The sequence below is a fragment of the Sus scrofa genome, chromosome 14 (genome assembly GCF_000003025.6).
Source record: "Sus scrofa isolate TJ Tabasco breed Duroc chromosome 14, Sscrofa11.1, whole genome shotgun sequence".
Lineage (NCBI taxonomy): Eukaryota > Metazoa > Chordata > Mammalia > Artiodactyla > Suidae > Sus > Sus scrofa.
The window spans coordinates 69,991,685-70,019,052 of NC_010456.5; the positions used below are offsets into that span (position 1 = coordinate 69,991,685).

At 34.1% G+C, this 27,368-nt stretch overlaps 1 protein-coding gene across 9 annotated transcripts in view; it reads right to left on the bottom strand.

Annotated features, from left to right (window-relative positions):
• Positions 1 to 27,368, bottom strand: part of CTNNA3 (catenin alpha 3) — a 1,779,313-nt gene that overhangs the window by 796,454 nt on the left and 955,491 nt on the right. For all 9 annotated transcript variants that reach the window (XM_021074380.1, XM_021074384.1, XM_021074383.1 and 6 more), the window contains one exon: positions 21,068 to 21,220. In XM_021074380.1, coding sequence (XP_020930039.1) covers positions 21,068 to 21,220 — 153 coding nt within the window. The remainder of the gene's footprint in view (positions 1 to 21,067; positions 21,221 to 27,368) is intronic.

Sequence of the window (27,368 nt, forward strand, 5' to 3'; positions counted from 1 at the left end):
TCTCAGAACAAGAATGCCAGATCCATTTGTATTTCTCCAAACTTACAAAAGCAAATTCATGGCCATTTTTACTGACTTCAAGTTATCTTTTTAAAGAAGAATATAGCTTCAGTATTTTTCCTCTGGTCCCTGCCAGTGTTGCTAAAAATGTGAATTTTTGAAATCAGATAAATCTGCTAATATGAATGTGAATTTTTCCTTGTGGCTGCTTTCCTAGGTGTACTTTATATCTGATATGCTGCTAGTTGACAGATGTATTACAGCTCCTGTCTAATTAATATTCTGGAAATTCTGGCTATAATGTGTATACAAAAACATTTAAATAATATTAATCAACTGTTGATCAGAGACAAATGAAAATTTTCACCAAGAAAAGACATTTTAAAATAAGACAATATCTTAGGAAAAAATGTTTTGGCTACACCAGCAGTACATGGAAGGGATCGAATCCACACCCCAGCTGTAACCTACGCCACAGTTGTGGCAATGCCTGATCCTTAACCTGCTGCAACACAGTGGGAACTCCCTAGAATTTCTTTTTTATATTACCATATTCTTATTTTTACCTGGGACTTTTAAAAATAATAAAATAACTAGTAATTAGCAAAATAAAGTTTATTTTCTAGAACAGTTCTAGGTTCATAGCAACAATGAGTGGAAAGTGCAGAGATTTCCATTATAACCCCTGCCCCCACACATGCATAGTTTCTCCCACTACCAACATCCCATACCAGAGTCGTGCATTTGCTATAACTGATGAACCTTCACAGACATATCTTATTACACATCATAATGCAAACCACATTCTGTATTTTGGCTCACTCATGGTGTATTACATTCTATGAGTTTGGACAAATGTATAATGACATGTATCAATCATTATGGTATTATACAGAGTATTTTCAGTGAACTAAACATCCTCTGTGCTCTGCCTATTCATCTTTTCCCCCAACCCCTGGCAACCACTGATGTTTTTATTGTCTCTGTAGTTTTGCCTTCTTTAGAATATCATATAGATGAAATCATATAGCATGAAGTATTTCATATTGGCTTATTTCACTTAACGATATGCATTTAAATTTCCTCTGTGGTGTTCATGGCTTGGAGCTCATTCCTTTTTTAATGCTGAATAATATTCCATTGCCTGAGTGTATCACCTATGGCAGAGCATCTTGTTTGTTTCCAAGTTTTGGAAATTATGAATAAAACTACTATAAAATCCATGTGCAGTTTTTGTGATGGACACAGATTTTTAACTCCTTAGGGTAAATACCAAGGAACATGACTACTGAATTTTTATGGTAAAAGAGTATATTTACTTCTTTAAGAGATTGCCAAATGTCTTCCAAAATGTCTATACTATTTTGTATACCCACCAGCAATGTATGAGAATTACTATTGTTCCATATCCTAACCAGCATTTGGTGTTGTCTGTACTTTGGATTTTGGCCATTTTAATAGATGTGTAATGGTATCTCATTGTTGTTTTAACTTACAATTACCTAATAATATATTATGTTAACATATTTTCATTTACTTACTTGCCATCTGTCCATCTTCTTTGCTTAGGTGTCTGTTCATTCTTTTGCCCTTTTGTACATTGTTAATAGGGTTTATCTTCTTATTGTTGAGTTTTAGGGGTTCTTTGTACATTTTGCATAACAGTCTTTTTTTCAGAAATGTCTCTTGCAAATATTTTCTCCAAATCTATGCCTTGTCTTATTCTCAATGCTGCCTTTTGAAAGGCAGATGTTTTTAAGTTTAATGAAGTTCATCATATTGTTTCTTAAAAGGATAGTTCCTTTGGTTTTGTATCTAAAAAATCATCACCATACCCAAGGCCATCTAGGCTTCCTCCTATAGTATCTTCTAGGAGTTTTATAGTTGCACATTTTACATTTAGATCTATGATCCATTTTGTGATAATTTTGTGTAGGTTATAAGACTGTTTCTAGATACATTTTTTCTGCATGTGGACGTCCAGTTGTTCTAACACCATTTGTTAAAAAGACCATATTTGCAAGTGTTTTCTCCCAAATGGTAGGTTGCCTTTTAATTTTGTTGATGGTTTCCTTTGTTGTATAGAAGGCTTTTAAGTTGCATGTAGTCCCACTTACTTATTTTTCCTTCTGTTGCCTTTCTTTGGGTGTCATTTTAAAAAAATTCATCAACAAGGCCAATGTCAATTAGCTTACTGGCTATGTTTTCTTCTAAAAACTTTACAGTTTCAGGCCTTACATTCAAATCTTTAATCCATTTCGAGTTAATTTTTGTTTATGGTATAAGATAATGGTCCACTTTTATTATTTTGCATATGGTTGTCCAGTTTTCCTAACCCATTTATTGAAAAGACTGTCTTTCCCCATTGTATTATTCATGGCTCCTTTGTCTTAAGTTAGTTCCTCATAAAGATGTGGATCTATTTATGTATTCTCTATTCTATTCCATTGATCTATGTGTCTGTTTTCATGCCAGTATCATGATGTTTTGGTTACTATAACTTTGTAATATAGTTTGAAATCAGGAAGTATGATGCCTCCAGCCCTGTCCTTCACCAAGATTGCTTTGGCTTTTTGGGGTCTTTGTAGTTTCAAACAAATTTTGAGATTTTTTTTTCTATTTCTTTACAAGATGGAATTAATATTTTGATAGAGGTTGAATTGAATTCATACAGTGTTTAGAGTAGCATGGAAATTTTAACAATATTAATTTTTCACATCAATGTGCTTACAATGTATCTATTTATTTGTTGCTTCTTCAGTTTCTTTCAATAATATAGTTTTCAGAGTATCATCTTTCATGTCCTCGGTTAAATCTATTCCTAAGTATTTTATTCTTTTGGATGCTCTTAAAGGATTTTTCTTAATTTCTCTTTTATTGTTGGTGTATAGAAAAGCAACTAATTTTGCATATCAATTTTGTATCAAGAAACTTTACTGAATTTGTTTATTATTTGTGACAAATATTGATAGAATCTTTATGGTTTTCTATGTTTAATATCATGTCATCAGCATGTAGAAAAATTTTACTTTTTTCCTTTCCAGTTCACATGGCTTTTATTTCTTTTTATGCCTGACTGCTCTGGCTAGGACTTACTATGTTGAACAAGCACGGAAAAAGTAGGCATTCTTGACTTATTCCTGATTTTAGAGGAAAAGCTTCAGTGGTGCATCATTGTGGACCTGCCATACATGGCCTTTATTATGGTGGCCTTTATTATGTGGAGGTTTGTTCTCTCTACACCAGTTTGAGAGGTTTATCATTAAGTAATGTTGAATTTGACTGGTTTTGGTATCAGAGTAATGCTGGCTTCCTAAAATGAGTTTAAAAATGATCTCATTTCCTCTAGTGGTAAAGTCTAAGAAGCACTGGTATTATTTCTTTAAATGTTTGGTAGAATTAACCAGTAAAACTATCTGGGACTGATTTTTTTCATTGTTGGGAGGTTTTTGATAATGATTCAATTGCCTTAATTCTTCATGATTCAGTCTTGTTAGGTTTTATCTTTATAGAAATTTATCCATTTCTTCTTGGTTGTTCAGCTTTTGGCATACAATTGTTCATAGAAATCTTTTATTGTCTTTTGAATTTGTGTGGTATCAGGTGTAAAGTTTCCTCCTTTATTTATAATTTCATGTATTTGAGTCCATTGTCTCTTTTCCTTGGTGAGTCTAGCTAAAAACTTGTCTACTTTGTTTCTTTAAAAAAAAAAAAAAAAAAAAAAGCTCTTAGTTTCTTTGATCTTTTCATTATTGTCGTGGTCTCTATTTCATATATTTCTACTAATATTTGGTTATTTCCTTCCTTCTGTTAACTTCAGACTTAGTTATTATTTAGTTGTTACTCTTTTTCTAGTTACCTGAAGTGTAAAGTTGGGATATTTATTTGAAATCTTTCTCCTTTCTTACTGTAGACATTTATTGCTTTTTACTTTCCTCTTAGAATGCTTTTGCCTCATCCCCTAAATTTGACATATTGTATTTATGCTATCATTTGTCTCAAAATCCTTATTTCTCTTTTGACCTCTTTGACTCATTGAGTAACCTGTTCAGTATCCTGTTAATTCTTCTTTTTTTTTTTTTTTTTTTTTTTTTTGTCTTATTTTGTCTTTTTAGGGCTGTACACATGGCATATGGAGGTTCCCAGGCTAGGGGTAAAATCAGAGCTGGAGCCTCCAGCCTATGCCAGAGCCACAGCAATGCCAGATCCAAGCCTCGTATGTGACCTACACAATAGCTCATGGCAACACCGGATCCTTAACCCACTGAGTGAGGCCAGGGATTGAACCTGCAACCCCATGATTCCTAGTCAGATTCTTTTCCACTGAGCCATGATGGAATTCCTGTTGTTTATTCTTTTAAAAATTTGTTTATATTTTTGTAAAACTTCCAGTTTTCTTTCTGTAATTGGTTTCTAGTTTTATATCACTAGTGTCAGAAAACATTCTTGATATAATTTCAGTCTTTTGAAATGTATTGAGACTTGTTGGTGACTAACATATGATCCATCTTAGGGAATGTTCTATGTGTGTTGGAGAAGAATGTGGATTCTATGGCTATTAGATGGAATTCTCTGCATATATGTTAGACACATCTGATGTAATGTGTACTTTTAAGTCCAATGTTTCTTTATTGATATTCTGTCCAGATGATCTATTCATTCTTGAAATTGTGGTGAAAGAAGAGGTCCTCTCCTATTATTATGTTGCTGTCTATTTCTCATTTCAGGTATCTTAGTATTTGTTTATATATTTAGGCACCTGAATTTAATAATGTTAACTTCAAATTCCACTTGGTCATTCCTGGCTATAGAAAAATGACTAATTTTGTATGTTAACTTTGCTATAATCAAATTTCTTGACTTGAAGTTGTACTATATTTATTAGTACTATACTTCTACTATAATACTAATACTCGTACTAGGCTTATTAGTTCTAGGAGGTATTTTTAAATTATTTCAGATTTTCCACATAGATAATTTTGTCATCTGTGAAACAAAACAGTTTTATTTACACCTTTCTTACCTGGAATTTGAAGCTAATATTTATTGCAACATTATTGTCAGGCCTTGTCGTAAAGACTTACTGAAACTAATTTATTGAAGTCTCACAAAATCTTTATGAATAAGGATGCTATTATATCCATCTTCCTAATAAGCGCTTTGAAGCCCAGAGAGGCTAAATAAGTTACTCAAGTTCACAAGGTACTGAAGTCAGAATTTGTCGGATTCTATGTTCTTTCCTACTGCATCAGTCTTTAATGTCTTCTAAGATCCTTACAAGTTTCAATATTAAAAGTACACCAAACTTTTTATTTAGTTTACAAATCAGGTAAGCTAATTAATAGGTACATTTTCTGGAATTCTCACAAACACAAAGGCGCACACACAAAACCCCTATAAATTAACAAAATAAGTAGAAAAACTCACCATGAGCTACTTTAATATAAGAAATAAGTTAAAACGTTTTGTTATTTAAATATTCAGTAATTCAAGTGGTTAGATGCTGAAAACTACAAATATTGATGACAAACTCAATGATAGCTTAAATAATTGGAGTGCTATCTCATGTTTATGGATTAGAAGACTCAGTAATATCAAGATGTCAATTCTGTGCATACTGATCTATAGATTCAGCACAATCACAATCTTAATTCTAGCACCATTTTTGTAGGTATTGATGGGATCATACAAAATTTTACACAGAAAGGCAAAGAAGTAGAGTAGCCAAAATATTCTTTTTAAAGAGCAATGTTAGAGGACTCACAATACCTGACTTCAAGGCTTATTTAAAAAACTACAGTTTTCAAGACAAGATTGTCATTGGTGAAATGTGGACACATAGAACAATGGAATAAAACAGATAAGCCAGAATTATACCCACATTATAGGTCAACTGATATTTCACAAATGTGCAAACATGATTCAATGAAGAAATGATATACTTTTCAACAAATTATATTGAAACAATTGGACATCCATAATCAATCAATTTATCAATCAATCAATAAATCTTTACCTCTACTTTGCATCACGTACAGAAATGTAAGAGCTAAAAGTGTAAAACTCTTAGAAGAAAACGTAAAAGAAAATCCTCACAAGTTTTTTAAAAAAATTTAGTATAATTGATTTACAGCATTCTGTCAATTTCTGCTGTACAGCAAATTATTCATAACTTTTAATTAAGCAATTGTTTCTTAGCTATGAAACAAAAGTGCAAGGAACAAAATAAAAAAAGGTAAATAGCACTTCAATATTTAAAACTTATTGTGCTTAAAAGGATACCATCAAGAAAATGAAAAGACCACCCACATAATGGGAGAAAACTTTGCAAATCACATATCTGATAAGAGACTTGCCTCTAGACTATAAAGGGCTACCATACACCAAGAATAAAAAAGGACAAAATCAAATGTTTTAAAGGGGAAAAGATCCAAACTAATATTTATCTTATAAATTCATATAAATTGGCAATAAGCACACAAAATTGCATACAACATAAATAGCCATCAGGAAATACAAATCAAAGCTAAAATGGCATACATTCACAAGGCAAGTAATAACAGATGCTGACAAGAATGAGAACTGAAAACCTCATACACTGCCAGTGGAAATATAAAAATGGTATATCCTAGTATCACAAGAAAACAGTTTGGCAGTTTCTCACATGTTTAATATAGGATTATCATATGACCTAGGGATCCCACCATTAGGCATACACGTGAGAAAAACAGAAGTATATGCCTACACAAAAACTTGGATAAAAATGTTATCAGAATTATTATAATAGCCAAAATATGGAAACAACCCAGACACCCATCAACTTACAAAATAAATAAAATGTGATATATCCATACACAGAATTATCCATAAAAAAGATTGAGGTACTGATACAAGCTACATATGATAAACCTTAAAAACATTATATTAAGTGAAAGAAGCCAGTCACAAAAGACCACATGTAGTATGATTCAATTTACATGTAACATCCAGAATAAGCAAACCTATAGAGACAGAAAATAAATTAGTGAAAATTGACTAATGTTGATTGTGATGGTTGTGCAACTTTGTGAATATTCTAAAAATCACTGAAATGTATACTTTAATCCTGCTTTGTAGCACTGGGAACTGTATCTAGTCACTTATGATAGAGTATGATAATGTGAGAAAAAAGAATCTATACATGTATGTATAACTGGGTCACCATGCTGTACAGTAGGATATTGACAGAACACTGTAAACCAGCTATAGTGAAAAAAAATAAAAAAACATTTTATATTTATATATATATATATATATATATATATATATATAAAGAAATGTATACTTTACATAAGTGAAATGTATGGTATATGAATTAATTATATCCTGATAACTGTGTTATATAAAGGATATTCAACATCTTTGGTAATTATGGAAGTGCAAATTAAAGCCATAATAACATAATACTACATACATTAGAATGGCAAGAATAAAACAAAAAAGAAATTGACAGTACTACTTATTAGCAATGATATGGAGCAACTGGAACTCACATACATTACTGAAAAGAATATGAAATAGTCTAGCCATTTTGGGGAAAAAAATTGACAGTTTCTTACAAAATTAAATGTGCATGTACCATATGACTACCCATATACTCCATGAAAAATCTATAGTTTTCAAGTCTAGCAAATTAAATGTGCCATTTCTTCTGTCTCTAAAATATCTCTCCTTTCAAAGTCCTCGTTGTGGCACAGCAGAAATGAATCTGACTAGGAACCATGAGAATACGGGTTCGATCCCTGGCCTTGCTCAGTGGATTTAAGGATCCAGTGTTGCTGTGAGCTGTGGTATAGGTCTCCGACATGGCTCGATCCTGCGTTACTGTGGCTGTGGCTGGCAGCCATAGCTCCAATTGGACCTTAGTCTGTGGCTGGGAGCAGCCCTAAAAGCAAAAAAAAAAAAAAAAAAAAAAAAAAAAAAAAAAAAAAAAATCCTTCCTTTCCCATCTCTTTTGCCTAATTCAAATTTTAAACCCAAAAAAATCCTTTTAAATTTACAGCTTGTTCTAGAAGGTGGATCAAACTACTATGTGTGACTGGGTCACTTTGCTGTACAGCAGAAATTGAAGAAACATTATAAATCAACTACACATTAATTAAAAAAACTATTAAATAAATAAATTTATAGTTTAGAATCCAATTCCTCAACATTCTAATGCTTTTATCATAAACCACCTAATAACCATAAACATGCCCATATGATCCAATGGTTCACCATAACATTATTTATTACAGCTATACATAATTGCCATTTACTTTTCTTTATTTTCTCCTAAATGGTAAGCTCCAACAGGGTGGAGTCTATCTTTTCTCTCTCTGTGATGAATCCGCAGCACAAGCATAGCCCCTTTCCTAAAATATATATACACACACACACACATATATATACCTATATATATATAGGTATATATATACACACACATACACACACACACACACACATATATATGGCCTTTTTCAAACACAATGCAACCTCTTTAGATAGCATGTTGCTAGTAAAGGAAAACTAAAGCATCTAGTTATTCTACTTTGACATGAGTAATAGACTATGCCAATATAGTTGGAGTGAAAGGCTGAGAGGGAGAGTTAAAATGATAGAAATGTGGGGGAGGAGAGAAAAGGAATTTGTGGCAGTCATTTACCAGACTGATACTCTAAGTCAAATGCTCTAAGGATGTTCCACTTTTCTTTTGGAACCCCATGCATAATTTCACAAACATGTCAAAGAATGATTTATAAAACCTAAGTCTCTTTGCATGTTCCTTATACTTTAGACAAAGTGATCAAAGTAAAGCAGAGTAAATGTGACTTGTTTTTCAATAATGGGAGCATTTTTTTAAAAGCATCAAATGCAACATTTCCATCTTGAAGAAAATGCCAAGCCTAACCAACTTCTTATGAAAGGAATTTTTTGAATATACACAGCTATAGCTTTTACTGGGTCTAGCATACATAGGAAATATCCTTTGACAACATCTGTTTTTCTCTTTTCCCACTCCTACCCTAGAACTGCTTCCAAGCAGCAGATGAAATAAGAGGAAATAGCTGATCTACTCTGTGCTCTTAACCCCTTTCAATTCATTTCCTATTTCAAGGTTAACCAATATAGCAATGAAAATTCGAAGGACACACTTACCCAAAGCAACTGCCTTTCCTATATTTTATCATCTAGATTCAATACCTGATTTTTACAGTCAGGACATCCTCCAGATCTTATGTACGTCACCTACGAAAATCCATCTTGTTGAAGCTTGCCCTTCAAAACTTGACCTCAGAGCAGAGAATGAAAAACTAGTGGTCCTTGACATTATGTTTCGGTACAAACAATGGGATTGTGTTTTTGCTTTTATTTTGTTCAAAATGGATATAGCTGTCTATACCTAGAAATCAAATGATTTTACATTAAAAATATGTATTTCTGGTTTGTTTTAAGAAATTGCGATGTCTGAGAACACAGGGCCTGCATTCATGCACAGCAATAATTAACCAAAGATAAGTTGAGGTCAATCCTTCAGATATGGTTTATGTTCTCCATTTCATCAGAACCTCATTATATGAAGACCTTTCACTCACTGCTTGTTTGTCCCCTACTGTAAGCATTGGAATTTTCTGCCCCTACCTTAGGGTTTCTTTGCACACAATGCTTTGAAGGAAGGGCTGAGTGAAGGAAGCCACCTCCAAATGTATTTTAGGTTAGGAAGAATATTCCTATTAAAATGCTCTGCAATTTTTAATTTAATAGGCTCCTGTGGACTAAGTGAGTTAAATAATGTAAATAACACTGATTATAAGGCAAACTATATGTCAAGTTCCAACCAATCACTTACACATGAACTACTTGTACTATCTCATCAGAAGATGATGTTTAAGTAAACCACTAAAAAAATAAAAAGACAGCCCACAGAATGGGAGAAAATAGTTGGAAATGATGTAAGTGATAAGGGCTTAATCTCCAAAATACAAAAATAGCTCATACTACTCAACAATATAATAGCAAATAATTCAATTGAAAAATGGGCAGTAGACCTGAATAGACATTTCTCCAAAGAAGACATACGGTTGGCCAGCAGCAACATGAAAAAATGCTCAACATCACTAATTATTAGAGAAATGCAAACTAAAACTACAATGAGGTACTACCTCACAATGGTCAGAATGGCTATCACTAATAAATCTACAAATAATAAATTCTGGAGATGGCGTGGGGAAAAGGGAGCCCACCTACACTGTTTGTAGGAATGTAAATTGGTACAAACACTATGGAAAACAGAAACAGTGGATGTTCCTTAGAAAACTAAATATAGAACTACCATGTGGTCCAGCAATTCCACTCTTGGATATATATCTGGACAGAACTATAATTTAAAAAGATATCAGAATTGCCAAAGCAATTCCGAAGAAAAAAAGCCAAGCAGGAGGCATTTCTCTCCCAGACTTCAGGCAATATTACAAAGCCACAATCATCAAGACAGTGTGGTACTGGTACCAAAAGAGACATAACAGACAAATGGAACAGAATAGAGAACCCAGAAATAAACCCAGACACCTATGGTCAATTAATCTTTGACAAAGGAGGCAAGAACATAAAATGAGCAAAAAGAGAGTCTTTTCAGCAAGTATTGCTCAGAAACTTGGACAGATGCATGCAAAGCGATGAAACTAGAACACACCCTCACACCATGCACAAAAATAAACTCAAAATGGCTGAAAGACTTAAACAGAAGACAAGACACCATCACACACCTGAAAGATAACATAGGCAAAACATTCTCTGACATCAACCTTACAAATGTTTTCTCAGGTTAGTCTCCCAAAGCAATAGACATAAAAGCAAAAATAAACCAATAGGACCTAATCAAACTTACAAGCTTTTGCACAGCAAAGGAAAACAAAAAGAAAACAAAAAGACAACTTACCGAATGGGAGAAAATACTTTCAAATGATGCAACTGACAAGGGCCTAATCTCAAGAATATAGAAGCAACTTATACAACTTAACAGCAAAAAAGCCAACAACCCAATGGAAAAATGGGCAAAGGACCCAAAGAGACATTTCTCCAAGGAGAATGTACAGATGGCCAACAAGCACTTGAAACAATGCTCAACATCACTGATTATTAGAGAAATGCAGATCAAAACTACCATGAGATACCACCTCACACCAGTCAGAATGGCCATCATTAATAAGTCCACAAATAACAAATGCTGAAGAGGCCATGGAGAAAAGGGAACCCTCCTGCACTGTTGGTGGGAATATAAGCTGGTACAACCACTATGGAGAACAGTATGGAGGTACCTTAGAAAACTGTACACAGATCTACCATATGACTCAGAAATCCCACTCTTGGGCATATATCTGGACAAAACTTTCCTTGAAAAAGACACATGCACCTGCATGTTAATTGCAGCTCTATTCACAATAGCCAAGACATGGAATCAACCCAGATGTCCACTGGCAGATGATTGGATTAGGAAGAAGTGGTATATATACACAATGGAATACTGCTCAGCCATAAAAAAGAACAAAAGAATGCCATCTGCAGCAACATGGATGGAACTAGAGACTCTCACTCTGAGTAAAGTAAGTCAGAAATGGAAAGACAAATACCATATGATATCATTCATATCTGGAATCTGATATACAGCACAAATGAACCTTTCCACAGAAAAGAAAATAATGGACTTGGAGAATAGACTTGTGGTTGCCAAGGGGGAAGGGGAGGGAGTGGGAGGGAGTGGGAAGGACTGGGAGGTTGGAGTAAATAGATGCAAAATGTTGCCTTCGGGATGGATTAGCAATGGGATCCTGCTGTGTAGCACTGGGAACGCTTTCTAGTCACTTATGATGGAACATGAAATGTGAGAAAAAAGAAGGTATACATGTTATATGTAACTGGGTTACCATGCTGTACAGTAGAAAAAAAAATATATATATAAATAAATGATTTAAAAAAATTTAAAAAGATACATGCACCCGTATACTATAGCAGCACTATTCACAATACCTAAGACACAGAAACATCCTAAATGTCCACCCAAAGATGAATGGTTAAAAAGATGTACATATATTCAATGGAATAATACTCAGCCATAAAACAGAACAAAATAATGTCACTTGCAGCAAAATAGATGCAAATAGAGATTCTCATATATTAAATGAAGTCAAATAGAGAAAGACAAATACCATATGATATCACTTATATGTAGAATCTAAACTATGGCACAAATGAACCTATCCACAAAACAAAAACAAACTCAAGAGACATAGAAAACAGACTTGTGGTTCCCAAGGGGGTAAGGGAGTGAGACAGACTGGAAGTTTGGGGTTAGTAGATGCAAACTATTACATTTAGAATGGATAAGCAATGAGGTCCTATTGTACTCCACAGGGAACTATATCTGTGTACATGATGGAGGATGATGTGAAAAAAAGTGTATATATAAATGTATACATATGTATGACGGGTCACTTTGCAGTACAGCAGAAATTGGCACAATATTGTAAATCAACTATATTTTAATAAAAAGAAAAAGATGATGTGTGATCTCACTTAGGTCTTACGTCCTGGACTAACCACTAAGCACTGGCTAAGCAGTTACTTAAGGGTTATGAAGAATGAGCATATGCAGAAGAATTTCATGGATAAAAATGTGTGCTTCTGGCTTTCTGCTTCTCTAGTTAAGGAAAGTGGAGTAAGATAGAGAATGAGTCTTAGGGAAAGAAATGAAATCAACTCTTGGAACTTTTGCAATTTGAGCCACTTAGCAGGTCTCTCATATAAAAGCATTCAGAAAAGTGTCTCATTTCTCCATTAAGGAATTAAGTAAGGAAAACCTGTACTCACTTTCCATTTTTAGACTTGTTATGCTACCTCTCTTTCTTTGATCTTTACCATTGACAAAAGCAAGTTGATTCCCTACTCTGTCATTTATTAGATCTGTGACATTAGGCTAGTTGCTTAATTACTCTCAGCTTGGGTTACTGTATGAGTAAAATGGTTATAAAAATATTTGCCTCAATTCCATTGTGAGCACTGATGATATGAAATAAATAAGTTTAAGTGCTTTGCATCATGCTTGCACAGATTACTAAATATATATTTTCCTTTATTTTCTTCCCTCATTTTTCTCTTCTTATTATTAAAAAAAGTTATTCTTGCCCAGTGAAGTCCATAAAATAATCATTCCTCCAATGCTTTTATTTAGCCAGCCTCCTCCATCCACCACCAAGTTATCTATGTGTAATAAATCTAATAAAAGAACTCTTCTCGCTGGTTTCTATAATTTTGAATGTCAGGAAAGGGTAGGATTATTTACTTGTTTATTTCCCATTTAAACAAAATGAAACTGAATTCCAGAAAGGTTAAGTTGCTAAAGTCATCTAAGCAGGGGAGTAGAACTCCTATGTTTCAAACCAGAAAAGACAAAAATAAAGTCAGTTTTAAACAGGAGAGCTCTGTATAGATGAGATCTATGGGTCCATGTTGTAGGGACTTACTATATGGTCTTTTGTTTTTTCTTTGTTTTGTTTTTTTCAGTTGAGTGGAAGAGTGAATTGATCAAACAAACTTGCATAATCAGACTGCTGATTTTTTTAAAAAAGTTCGATTTCTAAGCCTGGGATTATTCAGGAATAGTTGTCAGCATGTTTGCTTGTTAACTTCCGGCCAAATACCATCATGGAGAGTAATATACAGAAATTTTCATTTTCAGAGAAATATTACACATCAATCAGTTATATGTCAAAACTTTGGGTACACAATTTTAGCAGGAGATATTTTACACATGCCATTTTTTCTGGCCTGTTAATGTTCTTGAAAAACATTTTTATTTATATTTGGAAGTTGTATACAAAGGCCTAACAAACATAGCATATTCACAATTACCTTGTAAAATGAATGTTTCAAAAGGAAATTTTCATGCCCACCAGGGGTATTTGGGATTAAAGGAAACTCTTTCCAGATAATATTTTGAAAAAAAATATTGAAGAAAGGAAAGAGAAGAAAACTAATATTCACTGGACAATAATATCCACATCATGTGGTACTTTAATGTGTCAACCTATCCAAAATTACTACTTTACAATGCAACATGTCCTTTACAGGGCAGATACAAGAGATCCTGAATGACTTTCCCCAGAACATTAAGCAAATCTCCCTATTTCACACTTTATTCAATGAGTCATACTGTTTATCATCCTTTGAGATTTCCTAGAGGATTGATGGACATTATACTTTTTTTGTTTATACACTAATTCACCCAACAATGATTTATTGAATGCTGCACTTATTGTATATCAGGACAGAGAAACTAGTATAGAGGACACAATAGGCCCTGAAGACATGTTTATTAAGTAAACAAATGAATACATTCCTGTCCTCAACTTGATAGCCATCTATTTAGAACTGCACTGTCTAAAACATGCCACCAGCCATATATGTCAATAGTGTACTTAAAATGTGGCTAGTTTAGATTAAGATAGATTATAATTACAAAACATACACCAGATTCCCAAGACTTTGGACCAAAAAAAAAAAAAAGTGATATATCTCATGTATGGTTTTTATCTTGATTACATGTCAAAATAATAATGTTGGGGTACACTGGATTAAATAAAACATTATTAAAATTAGCTCACTTGTTTGTTTTTACAATTTTTATAATGGCAACTAAGAAATTTAAAGTTGTATTATGTGGCCTGCCTTCTATTTTTATTGGCATCAACCTAGTGCTGTTAAGTCCTGGGACACTTACTTTTCCATCCAATGTCATTATTAAAAAACTAATTTTCTTCTAAGTATGATAATAAATTAGGTTTTAAATGCAGTCATTTTTAAACACCAGTTTATGTTCATGAGATTCAAATCAATTGCTGGAGGTTAGAAATTTTTATATTCGGATGCAAAATAGTCCACACACAAACGCTCCTAAAATATGACTTGCCTTGAGATCCTTCTCTTGTAAGAGGCAACTACTGCTTTCCAAATCCATTACTGCATCCAGTTCTATAAGATGAAATTTAACCTCTTCACCCAGGCCTTCAAATATTCAAGGATGTTCATCAACCACTGCTATCCTGCTTCATGCTTCAGCCAATTTAACAATAAAGATTTCATTTCTTCTGCATTCTTGCCAAACAGGCATGAGGATTCTGCCTTTATTCATGCCGTTATCTCCACTTGGAGTTTCAGTTTTTCAAACCCAACTCCTGCCTAGTTTTCAATGTTTAATGTAAACACTTCTTACTTCATACTGAATTTCCAAACTACTCTAACCTCATAAAATTTTCTCCCTTCTCTTAATTCTAAAACACTAATATTTCATTCAAAAATACCTACACTCAATTGTAGAAAGTCTCTGACTTGTCTGTAATTGCATCAGTAACCTTTCTCTGTATTCCTAGGACCGTGAATAGAAAATTTATAAAGAAACTTCTAAAACACAAAAAGGTCACTCACTGTGTTTTGAGGCTGGGCTTTTAAGAATCATGTCCATCACATCTTTTAGCTAAAAGAAGACTAAAGTGCTGAGCAGTTTCTAATGCAGGGAGTGGGCAGTCCCACCTGTGTGCTTTATTCTATAGATGCAAAAGCATTTCTGACTTAGCTATCATATCCCTTCCCCACCAAAAGATGAGAGCTGCCAAGATGCTCAATAAGAACAGTTGTTGCTTTGTGTACTAGTGTAAATATGGTTTGTTCTTTTTATTTTTCATTTTTTCTTCTTGGGGTGAGGGGAGGAGGAAGAATGGGATGGGGCTCTAAAAGCTTTATTTATTTGTAACCTAACATATTCTTATTTGATAACAGATGATCAATTAAAGCAACATGTGATGCTTGAACAGCATTCTGTCCAAAAGCAACAGTATTAGTGGGGCTGACAGCAACGAGCACTTCTTGCAAACAGCAAGAGTCCCCTCTAAAGTCTGCTCTCTTGGCGCTGGGGCTTTGCTAAATCTGGCTCGCCATTTTGTGAGTGGGAACAATCAGCTTTGTAGGTTGGAGGGAAGTATTATAATTAAATGTCCACCCACTTTTTCCTTTTTGATGAAAGGCTCCCATGAAACTTACTAAAATAAGTTGCATCAAGACAGATGAATTTTTGATGAATAAGTCAAAGCACTGACAAAGCTGGCTTTTCACATAGAGAAACTTCTCTAATTCATAGAAAATATTCAGGCCTAGATCATTAACTGGCATGCTTAATAATAAATATGATAAAACCAAGGGCATATAAGGAGATTTTACCATTTAATTGGTAGCAACTGTATAGTCTTCAGCATGAACTGACTTGCTGAGAACAAATGAAAACATGGTTCAAAAATAAAAGTAGCATTTTAAAAAATTAGTTTTAGAGAAATATTAAATAATATCTATTATAAAAATAACACATTTATTGAATATAATAGCACTATCCTGAATAATAGTTGTATTACCTCATTAAAGTTACAAACTACATATCTCTGAAGTGGGCAGAGTTCTTTAAAGATGTTATCGAATTGTCACAAACTCCTTCTGAAGGGGATCTGGATGAGGGTTTACAGTGTCTGCTCTGGATAATTAATGACAAAGGCATTTGCTAGTTTCATTATGAAATATTAATTTAAAGTATTCATATCTAATAGAGTAGGGAGGTACTCTATTAAATAATTGGGATCAGGTGCACATTTCAGGTCCAGTATCTAGAAACCCCAAAGTCAACCTTATAGAGAGAAAGAGAACTGAGTTGGTGTCATGAATGTGTTTCTTCATTCAGTGCAGATTTATTGAGAACTAGCTTCTAGACTGCTATTAGAGGAGGCTCAAAGCAATTTCAAAAAAATAAAATTCTTACTCTCTAGAATTACTGAACATTTTAAAAGTACAATTAATATTTTAAATTTCTTGTTTAATAGGTATTGTTAGTGGGAACCAGTAGAGTTAAAGGTGCCCTAAGTAAGACACCGTCAGTGAAAGAACAAAATACTGGAGAGCATAATTCAATGATCACAATCTGTCATTAATTGCTAATCCCAATGTGAACTTAATATTTCAAATGCCAGTGTCTTGACTCCTGGCTTCTCATTCCCCCTGTGTCTTGGTGGATCCAAAAACACAGGGTAACTTGGATATTCAAAGTAGGAAAAACTTTGCATAATAGTTACTTCATTCAGTATAAATAAAATAAAAGTAGCCACGAGGATATAATTCTTTAGTTATCGGCACTGTCCAGGCTTTTACAACCATTTCATCCATGGAAATTTTATTTTATTTATTTTTCTTATCATTTATTTATATATACATTTTTTTCTACTGTACAGCATGGTGACCCAGTTACACATACATGTATACATTCTTTTTTTTCACATTAAGTGTTCCATCATAAGTGACTAGACAGAGTTCCAGTGCTAGGGGAATTTTATGCTGAATTTACTGCATGGTAATAAAAGAGACATGACTTCACTCAAGAATGGGCACGTTCAGGCCCAATTTATTGGTCACTCTGATCCTCACTGACATTTCTTCTAACACCCCAAATACTTTTGGTTTTCTAACTATTTCCCACAGAATTTCTTAATGTTTTGTGTTTTTGCTTTGTGTTCAGTTCTACCTTTTACCATCCCTTTTGTAAAAGTTATACGTTAACTGCTATCTAAAGCATTCCTTTAACGGCATGGAATTTTTCTTCAAAGTTCTAATAGGAATTCTTTCAAAATGGACTTTTTTTTTTTTTTTCCATTTAACTCTGACTTCAACAAGTTCACTTTTAGATTTTAGATTTCTCTGACAAACATAGTTGGGTATCAAACCCAGACATGTTGAAAATAGCTTTTTCTTGAAGTCATTTAGAATCTAAGACTTTCTGCCCTGCTAAGTCAAACAGCTTGGTAATAAGATGGGTCTATGTGCATGTCTGTGCAGGGGGCTGCCTGGAAAAGGGAAGTGGAGGACTGGTAAGTAATCCATTAAAGTGAACTTACAACGTCCTCTGCAACTGATATATTGAAGCTCTCCTATTTCCTCAGACTCTGTCCCAGATACTTCTGTCTCAACGTTTGTAGGAAATTAATGATTTTCTCTGTTGCTTTGGTTAGACTTTGCTTTCAAAAACAAATGTTCCTGGGAGATAAATGTAGTACTCTTTTTTTTTTTCTCTTGATAAATATATAAACAACCTAGTGTTTATGAGGATACCTAAAAACCATTTTTATTTTCTCCGATGTCTTTATTTCTTAGAAAGTTAGAAGTGTCTCAGTTGTAAAAAGTATCTGTGGGATCATACAATTTTTCGAAACCAGTAGTGACCTTAGACGTTAACTTGTTTACCCTTCACTTTATAGCTAAGTGAGGGGAAGCCCTGAGAAGAGAAGTGGAGTGGTTAAAAGGGGGCACAAATACTTTGCTATTCCTTCCATTGAGAGATGAGTCCCACGCCCCCTCCTCCCACCTTGGTTTTTGGCGGGCTCTGATTGATTCGACCAATAAAATACAGTGGAAGCTGCACTGTGCTAATTTCTGAGCCCAAGTCTTAAAAGAATGTCAGCTCTACTTCCCATTTCTGGCTTCCTCTTTGAACTTCTTATATCAGAACCCAGAAATTATGTTGTGAGAAGCTGAAGTCAAGTTGAAATGCCACGTATTGGTTGGCATGCCAGTCGGCAACCTCAGCAAAGCTCCCAGCTGACAGCTACTATGTACTTTCAGTGATGGGAATGTGCAATCTTGTATGTCTAACCTAGTCAAACCTTCATAGGGCTCCATCCTCAGCCAATATTTAACAGCAAGCACATGAGAGACCCTACCTGAGAACAGCCTAGTGCTTCTCAGTCAGCCCACAGATTAGAGAGAGAATAATAAAGGACTGTTTTAAGCCACTAAATTTGGCAATAGCTTGTTATGCAGTAAAAGCTAACTGGAACCAAAGACATGTTCCTGAGTAATACCAGAGTGAGAACTGGAAGACACCAAAGCCAGCATAATTACATTATAATGTGTTAAAGGAACAAAGAGAGTTGAATAAGACCTATTCTAGTCCCCTAGTAGCTCAAAATTGCAAAATCTTTTATTTTTTCATAGTCACATGAAATACAGAATTTTCAAAGCTTTTAAACATTTAAAATAGATTCTTAGAGCTCTGTCTACACTAATAAACATCATTTAGTAATAAATTAAGGTAGCATTCTCAAGTGTTCCTAGAAGGCAGTACCTTAGTAATAAGCGTCATGAAAGAAAAGAGTATTTGGGGAGATTCTGACTTAAGTTAAATTAAAGAGGTCTGGATTTTTGAGAAATGTAAAATTTCCAAGAAGAAAAATAGAAATTTTCCCCAAAATTGTATGATTAAGGAGTCCTTCTTTCATGAGCATGTCATAAAATTTATATTTCATTAGAAACTAAACTAAAAACTAGAAATGAGGATGCAACTTTATGAGTAGAAACCAACTTGAAATTTCAGAATATTTCACCAAAAAGTTGTTTTCATAATTTGGTGTGCCTTTGGCTAGAAAACAATTTCTAGACAAAGCATTTATAATTCTCAGGGGCTATACTTAGTTAGGTGCCTTTAATGACCTGCTGTTTCTGCTCTGCTCTCTTAATTTTTAACATTTTCCTGGGGAATGGCTAATAAGTATTTGAAGAATAAGTATAAGGAATAAATAAAACCAAATAGTTTTAAATAATTGAATTAATTAGTTTAACAATGTAAACCTCAAAATCAACTCCAACTCTCTAGCTTGGTTCAGGTTTTTTACCTTTATTTCCATATAAGGCCAATGTGAATGATGACAGTTGCCCTGTCTCAGAGTTCTCAAAACGAAGAAAGATTTCAAAGGTTGGAGGTGGGGTAGTTTGAGGACTGAAGTGATTTTAGTAATCACTTCTTTATCCACTCCTTTCATTTTCTAGATGTGAAGATTAGAATCCAGGAAGTTTATAGAGAAAGTGCTAGCCCCATTGGAAACTTCCTTCCCAGTGGATCCACATTAAAGATGTTGGAAAAAGTCCTCTATTTTCATAGGTGTTGTATAGGATGCTGTGATTCGAATTCAGATGATGACTATTTCTAACACAAGTTTTACAAGCAATTTGGCCCCCCCCAAACACATATTTCACCACCCAGTTCATGTCGTTAATAAACATCACATAAGCACTGACAATGAATGTAGAACCAGCCATAAGCAGCTGGTATGATCATACTAATGGGTACCAGCAATGCTTCAGCCCTGGTATATAAATCTGGTCAACCACATTGGTCCCTTTCTGCCAGGGGTTTCTGGCCTTGTGACTACTTGTCACCTTATTGGTGTTAGGCATTCTTCCATTCAGACTTTCACTTATACTACAGCTGCATTACTGATGCCCACAATACAATGTATTTCAGTATCTGTCTTTTAGGAATCAGTCAGCCCTTCATGACTCCCTAAGCAACAGGTTACCTGGCCCCCCCACAGTCATGGGGCATTTCCCTATTTCCAACTTCTAAGCAGGACAGAATTAATCATTATTATCATTTCCTCTTGCATCGACTGGGACATGGACCAATCCAATATCCCTACTTAATTATTCTGGAAATTATTCTGGACTTCTCTATCCCTGTATACCCTATATTCTTGTTCTATAGTCATGGTATGTAGTTGACTATGATTTAAAAGACTAAAGGAGTAATATACCATGGAAAGATGGTGGAGAAACAATAAAACTGTATGAGATAGAGAATTTCATACCTTTATGTTAGAATGGCAAGAACATATTTATAAAGATAAAACATGTATCTAACCAGGTGTTTTGTGTAGCTCTGAAAAAAATACACATTAAAATATATTGATCACATTTTCATAATTCTTTCTAAATATATTGTTCCTTTTCCAAGCCAGTGGTGGATAGTTCATAAAATTTGACATATATACCTTTCTATTACTTGGACCCAGCTCTGCCTCATTTGCAATAAGTGGGCAAAGATTTGTCTGTGAGTCCAATTCAGCTGCGAATGGAGAATGAGAGCCCTATTCTTCCGGATTTAGAGTAGTTTCAGTTCTAGCACACTTACCTCTACAAGCCTGCTGGTGTGTTCACGAAATATTGCAGCATATTCTTTTATTTCTTTTTCCCGGCCATTCTTGGCAGCTTCAATGAGAACCAAAAGTGGGACTGTTGTATCCAAAAAGGAGTCTGACACGTGATCTATAATAGCCTTACGGAGCTGAGAAAAAATAAAAAAATTAGTTTACTTTTTCTCAGGAAATAGTTCATATTATTTCTTATTTTTATAATCCTGGTAATTACAAACCTAATGTTATATATTTTTCACAGTTTCTAAAATCATAATATTTAAGACTGTGTATGAATATCATTTACAAATTTAAAGCCAGCAAAAAGTTCAAGAAAAAAATATCATTGAGCAATAACTCTCTTGCTTTCAAAACATATTTTTTTTAAATTAAATTGTACTTAACCCAGAAGTCAGATTATAAGTGATAGTACAGTATTTTTCCTTCAAAGAAACCGCACTATTATAATGTTTATGCATGTGTACAGACAACATTGTACATCATGTATTTTCATAATTACAAAATTATAGAATGTTTTCTACCTTGTTAGAAGAACTCATGGTAAATTTTGATTAGCTAAATTGTAGACTTCATGGTAATTAAACCAAGTTAGATCACCGATTATGCCAGCTGATAACAGATTAATAGAGCAAGGAGAATAATAAATGAGTTTGATGTCCAATTTTCTCCATTTGCATTAATTGCTCTTGCCCTCACACCTTAAATTATTGAACAAGTATAACATTCTGCTACAATTAGTTCTTTTAAATTAGATTATATGTAAGCTCATAAATGACAATCAGGCAATTACTGTACTCAGCAGATATTTCTGAAATATAAAACTGAATTGGAAAATTAATGCATTGTATTTCTATAATATTGAGTCTTTAAGAATCACAATATCTTGAAATGTTTTATTAACAATGTCAATGACTATGAATAGCTCCAACACATTTGGTCAACCCCCTCACTTAATTTAATAACCTCTGTAATAAAACAAAGATATGAATAGCTATCAGACAGAAAATTTGTAATTTGCCTTCTCTGAAAATTATATTTTTGGGTTTTGTTTTTGTTTTTATTTTATGGCCACACCTGTGGCATGTGGAAGTTCCTAGGCTAGGGGGTGAATTGGAGCTGCAGCTGCAGGGCTACACAACACCAGCAACACCAGATCCAAGCTGCATCTGCAACCTAGCCACAGCTTGTGACAATGCCAGATCCTTAACTCATTGAGTGAGGCCAGGGATCAAACCTGCATCCTCACAGACATTTTGTTGAATCTTAACCTGCTGAGCCACAATAGGAACTCTATTTTAGGGTGTTTTTTAAAACCAGTAGACATTTTTTACAGTTTTAGATTATATGAGAATAATACATTTCAAATTTTTGAAGCAGCTACATGAAAAAAAAAACACACTCTCCTCCTCTAACAATTATAGGATAATAAATCAATGATGGTTATAGATATAGGGGAGAAAAATAACTTTGCTGGTGATAGTGGAGCTTTTTCAAAAGAAGTATGAAATTCTATAGCTACCAACAATTTCACAAAGGCTATAGGAAGATTCTCAAGGAAAGATCTTGCTTGGTATGCAGAAAGGCAAATCACTAATATCAGCTAATCAATATTTCCTGAGCATTTATGAGGACAAGGTGTAGAATGCAAAGTGTTTACAAAGTAAGGGGAAGACCCTGAGTGAATGAACTCTTTGACACGCATAAAGAGTAGACCAGGGAAGTCAGGAAAGAGATCACAAGTTAAGGTTGAGCTGGGAAGTACAAGTTGTGTTAGTTCCAGATACACATGACAAAAGTAGAAAAAAATCTCTCAGAGGGGAGCTGTTTTCAATGACCATATCTCTCCATACATCTATTTATACTTCTTTCATTTGTAACAAGGACATAAAGAAGGAAAGCTAAGAGGAGATTTGCACTAGAGATAATGTGATTGAAAGCCAGCCTACCTATAGGGGGTAATTCAAGACAAGGAGGTGAATAGAATCATATAGAGGGAGGTCCGCATTGAGATGTTCAAGAATAAAATCTTAGAAAATACTACAATTTATGGAAGTCATTAGATGGAAGAAGAGGACCTAAGAAGAGACTGAGATGATGGCCAAGAATCAAAGTGAATGAATAATCAACAGCTAAAAGAGAAACTTCCAAATAACTCTCTGATCGATGCTCTTCAAATGATCTTATTGTACCAAACACAATTATAATACCCATATTATAGATGTGTTGAATCTTTGCTGTGTGTTTGATTTAATTCAATTCAGCAAATATCTCTGAACACCATTTTCTTACATTTATACCAAGGAAATTTTGTGGGAAACATCAAGTTTGGAAACACCTGGTCCCTTATAATCCAGCAGAGGAGAGAAAGTAATTAAATACCACAAAAAAAAAAAAAAAAAAAAGGAAAACTAGAGACTGACAGCAAAGAAATTTCAAGAAGATAAAAGGGTTCGGAATCTTATTTTAAAGGAAAATTAAAAGAACCAAGACTCCTCTATTGGATTTGAACACTAAGAGGTTATTTGGTGGAAACGTGGGAGCAGAAGTCCTATTGCTGTGGTTTGAAGAGTGAATGGGAGTTAAGAGTAAAGTGGAGACAGAATTAACTCCTGTTTCTAGTAATTCAATTGTGACATGACGAAGTAAGACTTGGTATTACATTGGGACAGAGGTTTAAAGAAGGATCGTTTCCCATATAAAAGACTTTAATGTACCCATCTACATCTAAACTTGGAAAGTCAGACTGTCCTCTCATGCTTTAAAAAATACATTTTGGAGTCCCTGTTGTGTCTCAGTGGGTCGAGAACCTGACATAGTGTCCATGAGGATGCCAGTTCCATTCTTGGCCTTCCTCAGTGGGTTAAGAATCCACTGTTGCCACAAGCTGTGGCATAGGGTGGCAGATACAGGTCCAATTTGATCCCTAGACTGTGAACTTCCATGTGCCACAAGTGTGGCCCTAAAAAGAAAAAAAAAATTAAATAGAAAAAAAATACATTTTACAACTATATAAAAATCAATAGAGATAAAAATAATTACTGTCTTGGATTGCGCCAATTTTTGTAAATACTTGAATAATTATAGCCATCTTCTTCCAGCATTGAATATATTTGTTCTGGCACATGCACCTCTCCTCAGTGGCTCCACCTGTTGTCTTCCCTTCATTTTAATGATATTTATTCCCTTGTCCTTTCTTTATTTCTTCAAGGCATTCAACTATATTTTTCCTACTATTCATTGAGTCCAACATCCCATACACAAATGGTGAGATACATGGCAAAGTTGAGGCTTGAGGTAGAGCTGATTTACTAAATAATTGAGTAAATAAATGAACTCTCTAACTCTTTAAAAAAAAAAAACTAAATGAAATTAGGAACACATTTTTTGCTTTTTCCTAAGGCATGCTGCTAACGACATAACATTGTAAATGAGAAAAAGGTATCACGGATGTGTGATAATTATGTTTTGTAGGACAAGACAGAAGGACTGGAAAATGTGCCTTCAAATAAGTTCTATGCCAATATTTTCATAATACTGTTGGAAAATGAGCTGAAATTACCTGACATAAGATAATGTCAAATATAATGAGCAAAACAAATCTTCTGTAGTTGTATATATATTCATTCAATTTAACAAATGTATTTTGATCTTTCTATCGAAGCTAATGGGCAACACATCATTTTAGGCAACTTGAGGAATGCCAGGACAGCAAAGTCAGGGTAAATATTAGGGAATCAGAGATGCACAAAGAGTTTGATGACTATTAAAGAAGTGCAAACAAATAAACAATCTATTGCCATGCTTAACAAGACTTCTGTAAGGATAAGACATTTGTAATTCCATTTAAAAAGGTGAATAGGATGTTAAGAGTTGGAGTTGGGAAGCAAGAAGTATAGCATTCTAGGAATAGAGGTGATCATAAGCAAAGAAAACAGAGGGATCCTCAAGACTTTGCAAGTATCTAGTATGACTGGAACATGGTGGTAAAGATCGAAATAAGATCTCATTATGCACAGTGGAAGTAAAGAAAAGTTTATCAAGTGAAAAAGGATAAAACTGAGACAAAAAGATTAAGAGATGACAGAAGGGAGTGGCTAGAAGTTCCTGACTTGTGCTAGATATGAGTGATGCCTTTAAGAGGTAATATAGTTAGGCAGGGAGATATTTTTTCCCCTTTGAAAGCATCTTAAGCTCATGCAAACAACAAAAAAGCACAATTAATACAATCAACCCATGGCTTTCTCACCAGATTATCTCTTTTACTGATCCCTGATCATTTACCATCATATTCACAGCTATTATAGCCTACATTAGAGGTTTTTTGTCCTTTGTATCCCATTCATTGGACCAGTCCCTGATTTCAACTGTTGCCATGGAGACAATTCCAAGTCCTCCCAAAACATCCCACCTCTAGGGCATTCAATGTTTTTGTTTGTTTGGTTTTGGTTTCTGGATTTTTTTGGTTATTCTTTTCAAGGTCTGCTCCAAGACTCTATGAGAGTCTCAGCTCAAAAACAAACAGATTGAAAGTTCTGGAGCGTCAACATCACTGGGAGTAACCCTCATCCAATAGGAAGGGGAGCTACTGGATAAAATACTCAACTTCCATCCATTGGTCAGAAAATTCTGGGGGCATTCTCTCCCTTCTCAGAAATCCTTATGCTCCCATCACCTATAGTGGCGACCACAGTAGCATATCCTTCCCTCCTTTCCTGCCTCTTCTCATATGCTTGATGGTCTCTTACACTTGCTTCTGGGCATCTCCTCTCAAATAAACAACCTGAATAAAGGCCCCAGTCTCGGGATCTACTTTCCAAATAATTCAATATCAAGTAGACATATTTATCTAGTGTTACCAACAGTAACACCAGATAAACTCATGTAGGAAGCAACCAACTCTGATGTCTTCCATAAACTACCCAATGATGATCACACTTTGACATTTATGCTTTGTACACCACTGGGTTTAACCCTGCCATCTCTTGGATTATGCTGACTGTGAAAGAGGAATTATGAGATAGGATGATAAATGAACATAGGTACAAGATACAGAAGACTCTGAATGCAAAGCTAAGTAAATTTCTTCATATGTTCTGACATATTCATAAGTTTTTTTATTTAAATTGTACAGTCATCTATATCCATGTATAATAACAAAGTAGCTTCTATTTTATTCATTTCTATATTATTTTCCTACCCAGTGGAACTCATTCCTTTCACTTGAGTGATTTTCAAAAAACTGTAAAGAAGAACCCAACATGCCAATGTAAAAATAGGACTAACTTACAAGCCACAGCACTCAAATCTGAAGTTTGTGGGAGGACAAGAGGAGTTGGAGGTATTTTCAATAAATACCAGTTTGTGGCCAGGCATGAAAGCTGTCAGGCACAAAACCAAATCGAGGGGCTTTCCATCTTTTCTCACTACAGTTTAATAAAAGACTTTGAGACATCAATTTTTCTATTTCCCACTGATGTAAGTGGTTTGGGATCTCAAATAAAAGAACACATTTCTCTACAATGGAAACCCAAAAGTGAGAGCTGTTTTATGTGAAAACTGGAAGAAAGTCCTGCTCACTCTCTCACCCCCACCAAATGAGGGAAGAAAAAAAAAATGAAACTGTGAGTGTAATAAAAGTGGGAAGAAGAGCAAGTGTTTTATGGTTTCTCAGAGAACTATAAAAACATATTTGTGTACATTAATGTCATTTTAATTTTAAGTCAAATAGCAAAATATGACTTTCAAAACTCAACTAATAGGAACTAAGTCACCTAAAAATTAATTTTGCATATACCTATTCTGTTAATTTAATGAGATGTATATCTTATGGATACTTAATATTATTTGATGATGAAAGAGAAGAGAAGGAGGTATAAGAGCCTACACCTTTTTTTCTGAGGGTGTCACTGGTGCTACCAGCAAGGAGAAAAGGTGAATATAGCAAATTCATCAACTAAACGAAGTTTTGTTTTATTTGTTTTCACCAGAATCATGTTTTATTTGATATACCCTGAGTATTTATTTTGGCATTTATGAGATACATGACTTTTCTCAGTATCTACAAATAAACACAATCATCTGCCTTTAACAAAATGTCTGTTTCAATCCACATAATATAGAAGTGAAATATAGTTGATTGTTTTAATGTTCTAATGAAGTAAAAGAGTTTGAAACACCTTCCTTAAGAATTTCAGTAGGTATGCTGTTATGAAATAAATGATGAGAAAAGAGATTAAAGAAAAAAGAAAACTGAAACAAAAAAGTATAAAAATAATAAGG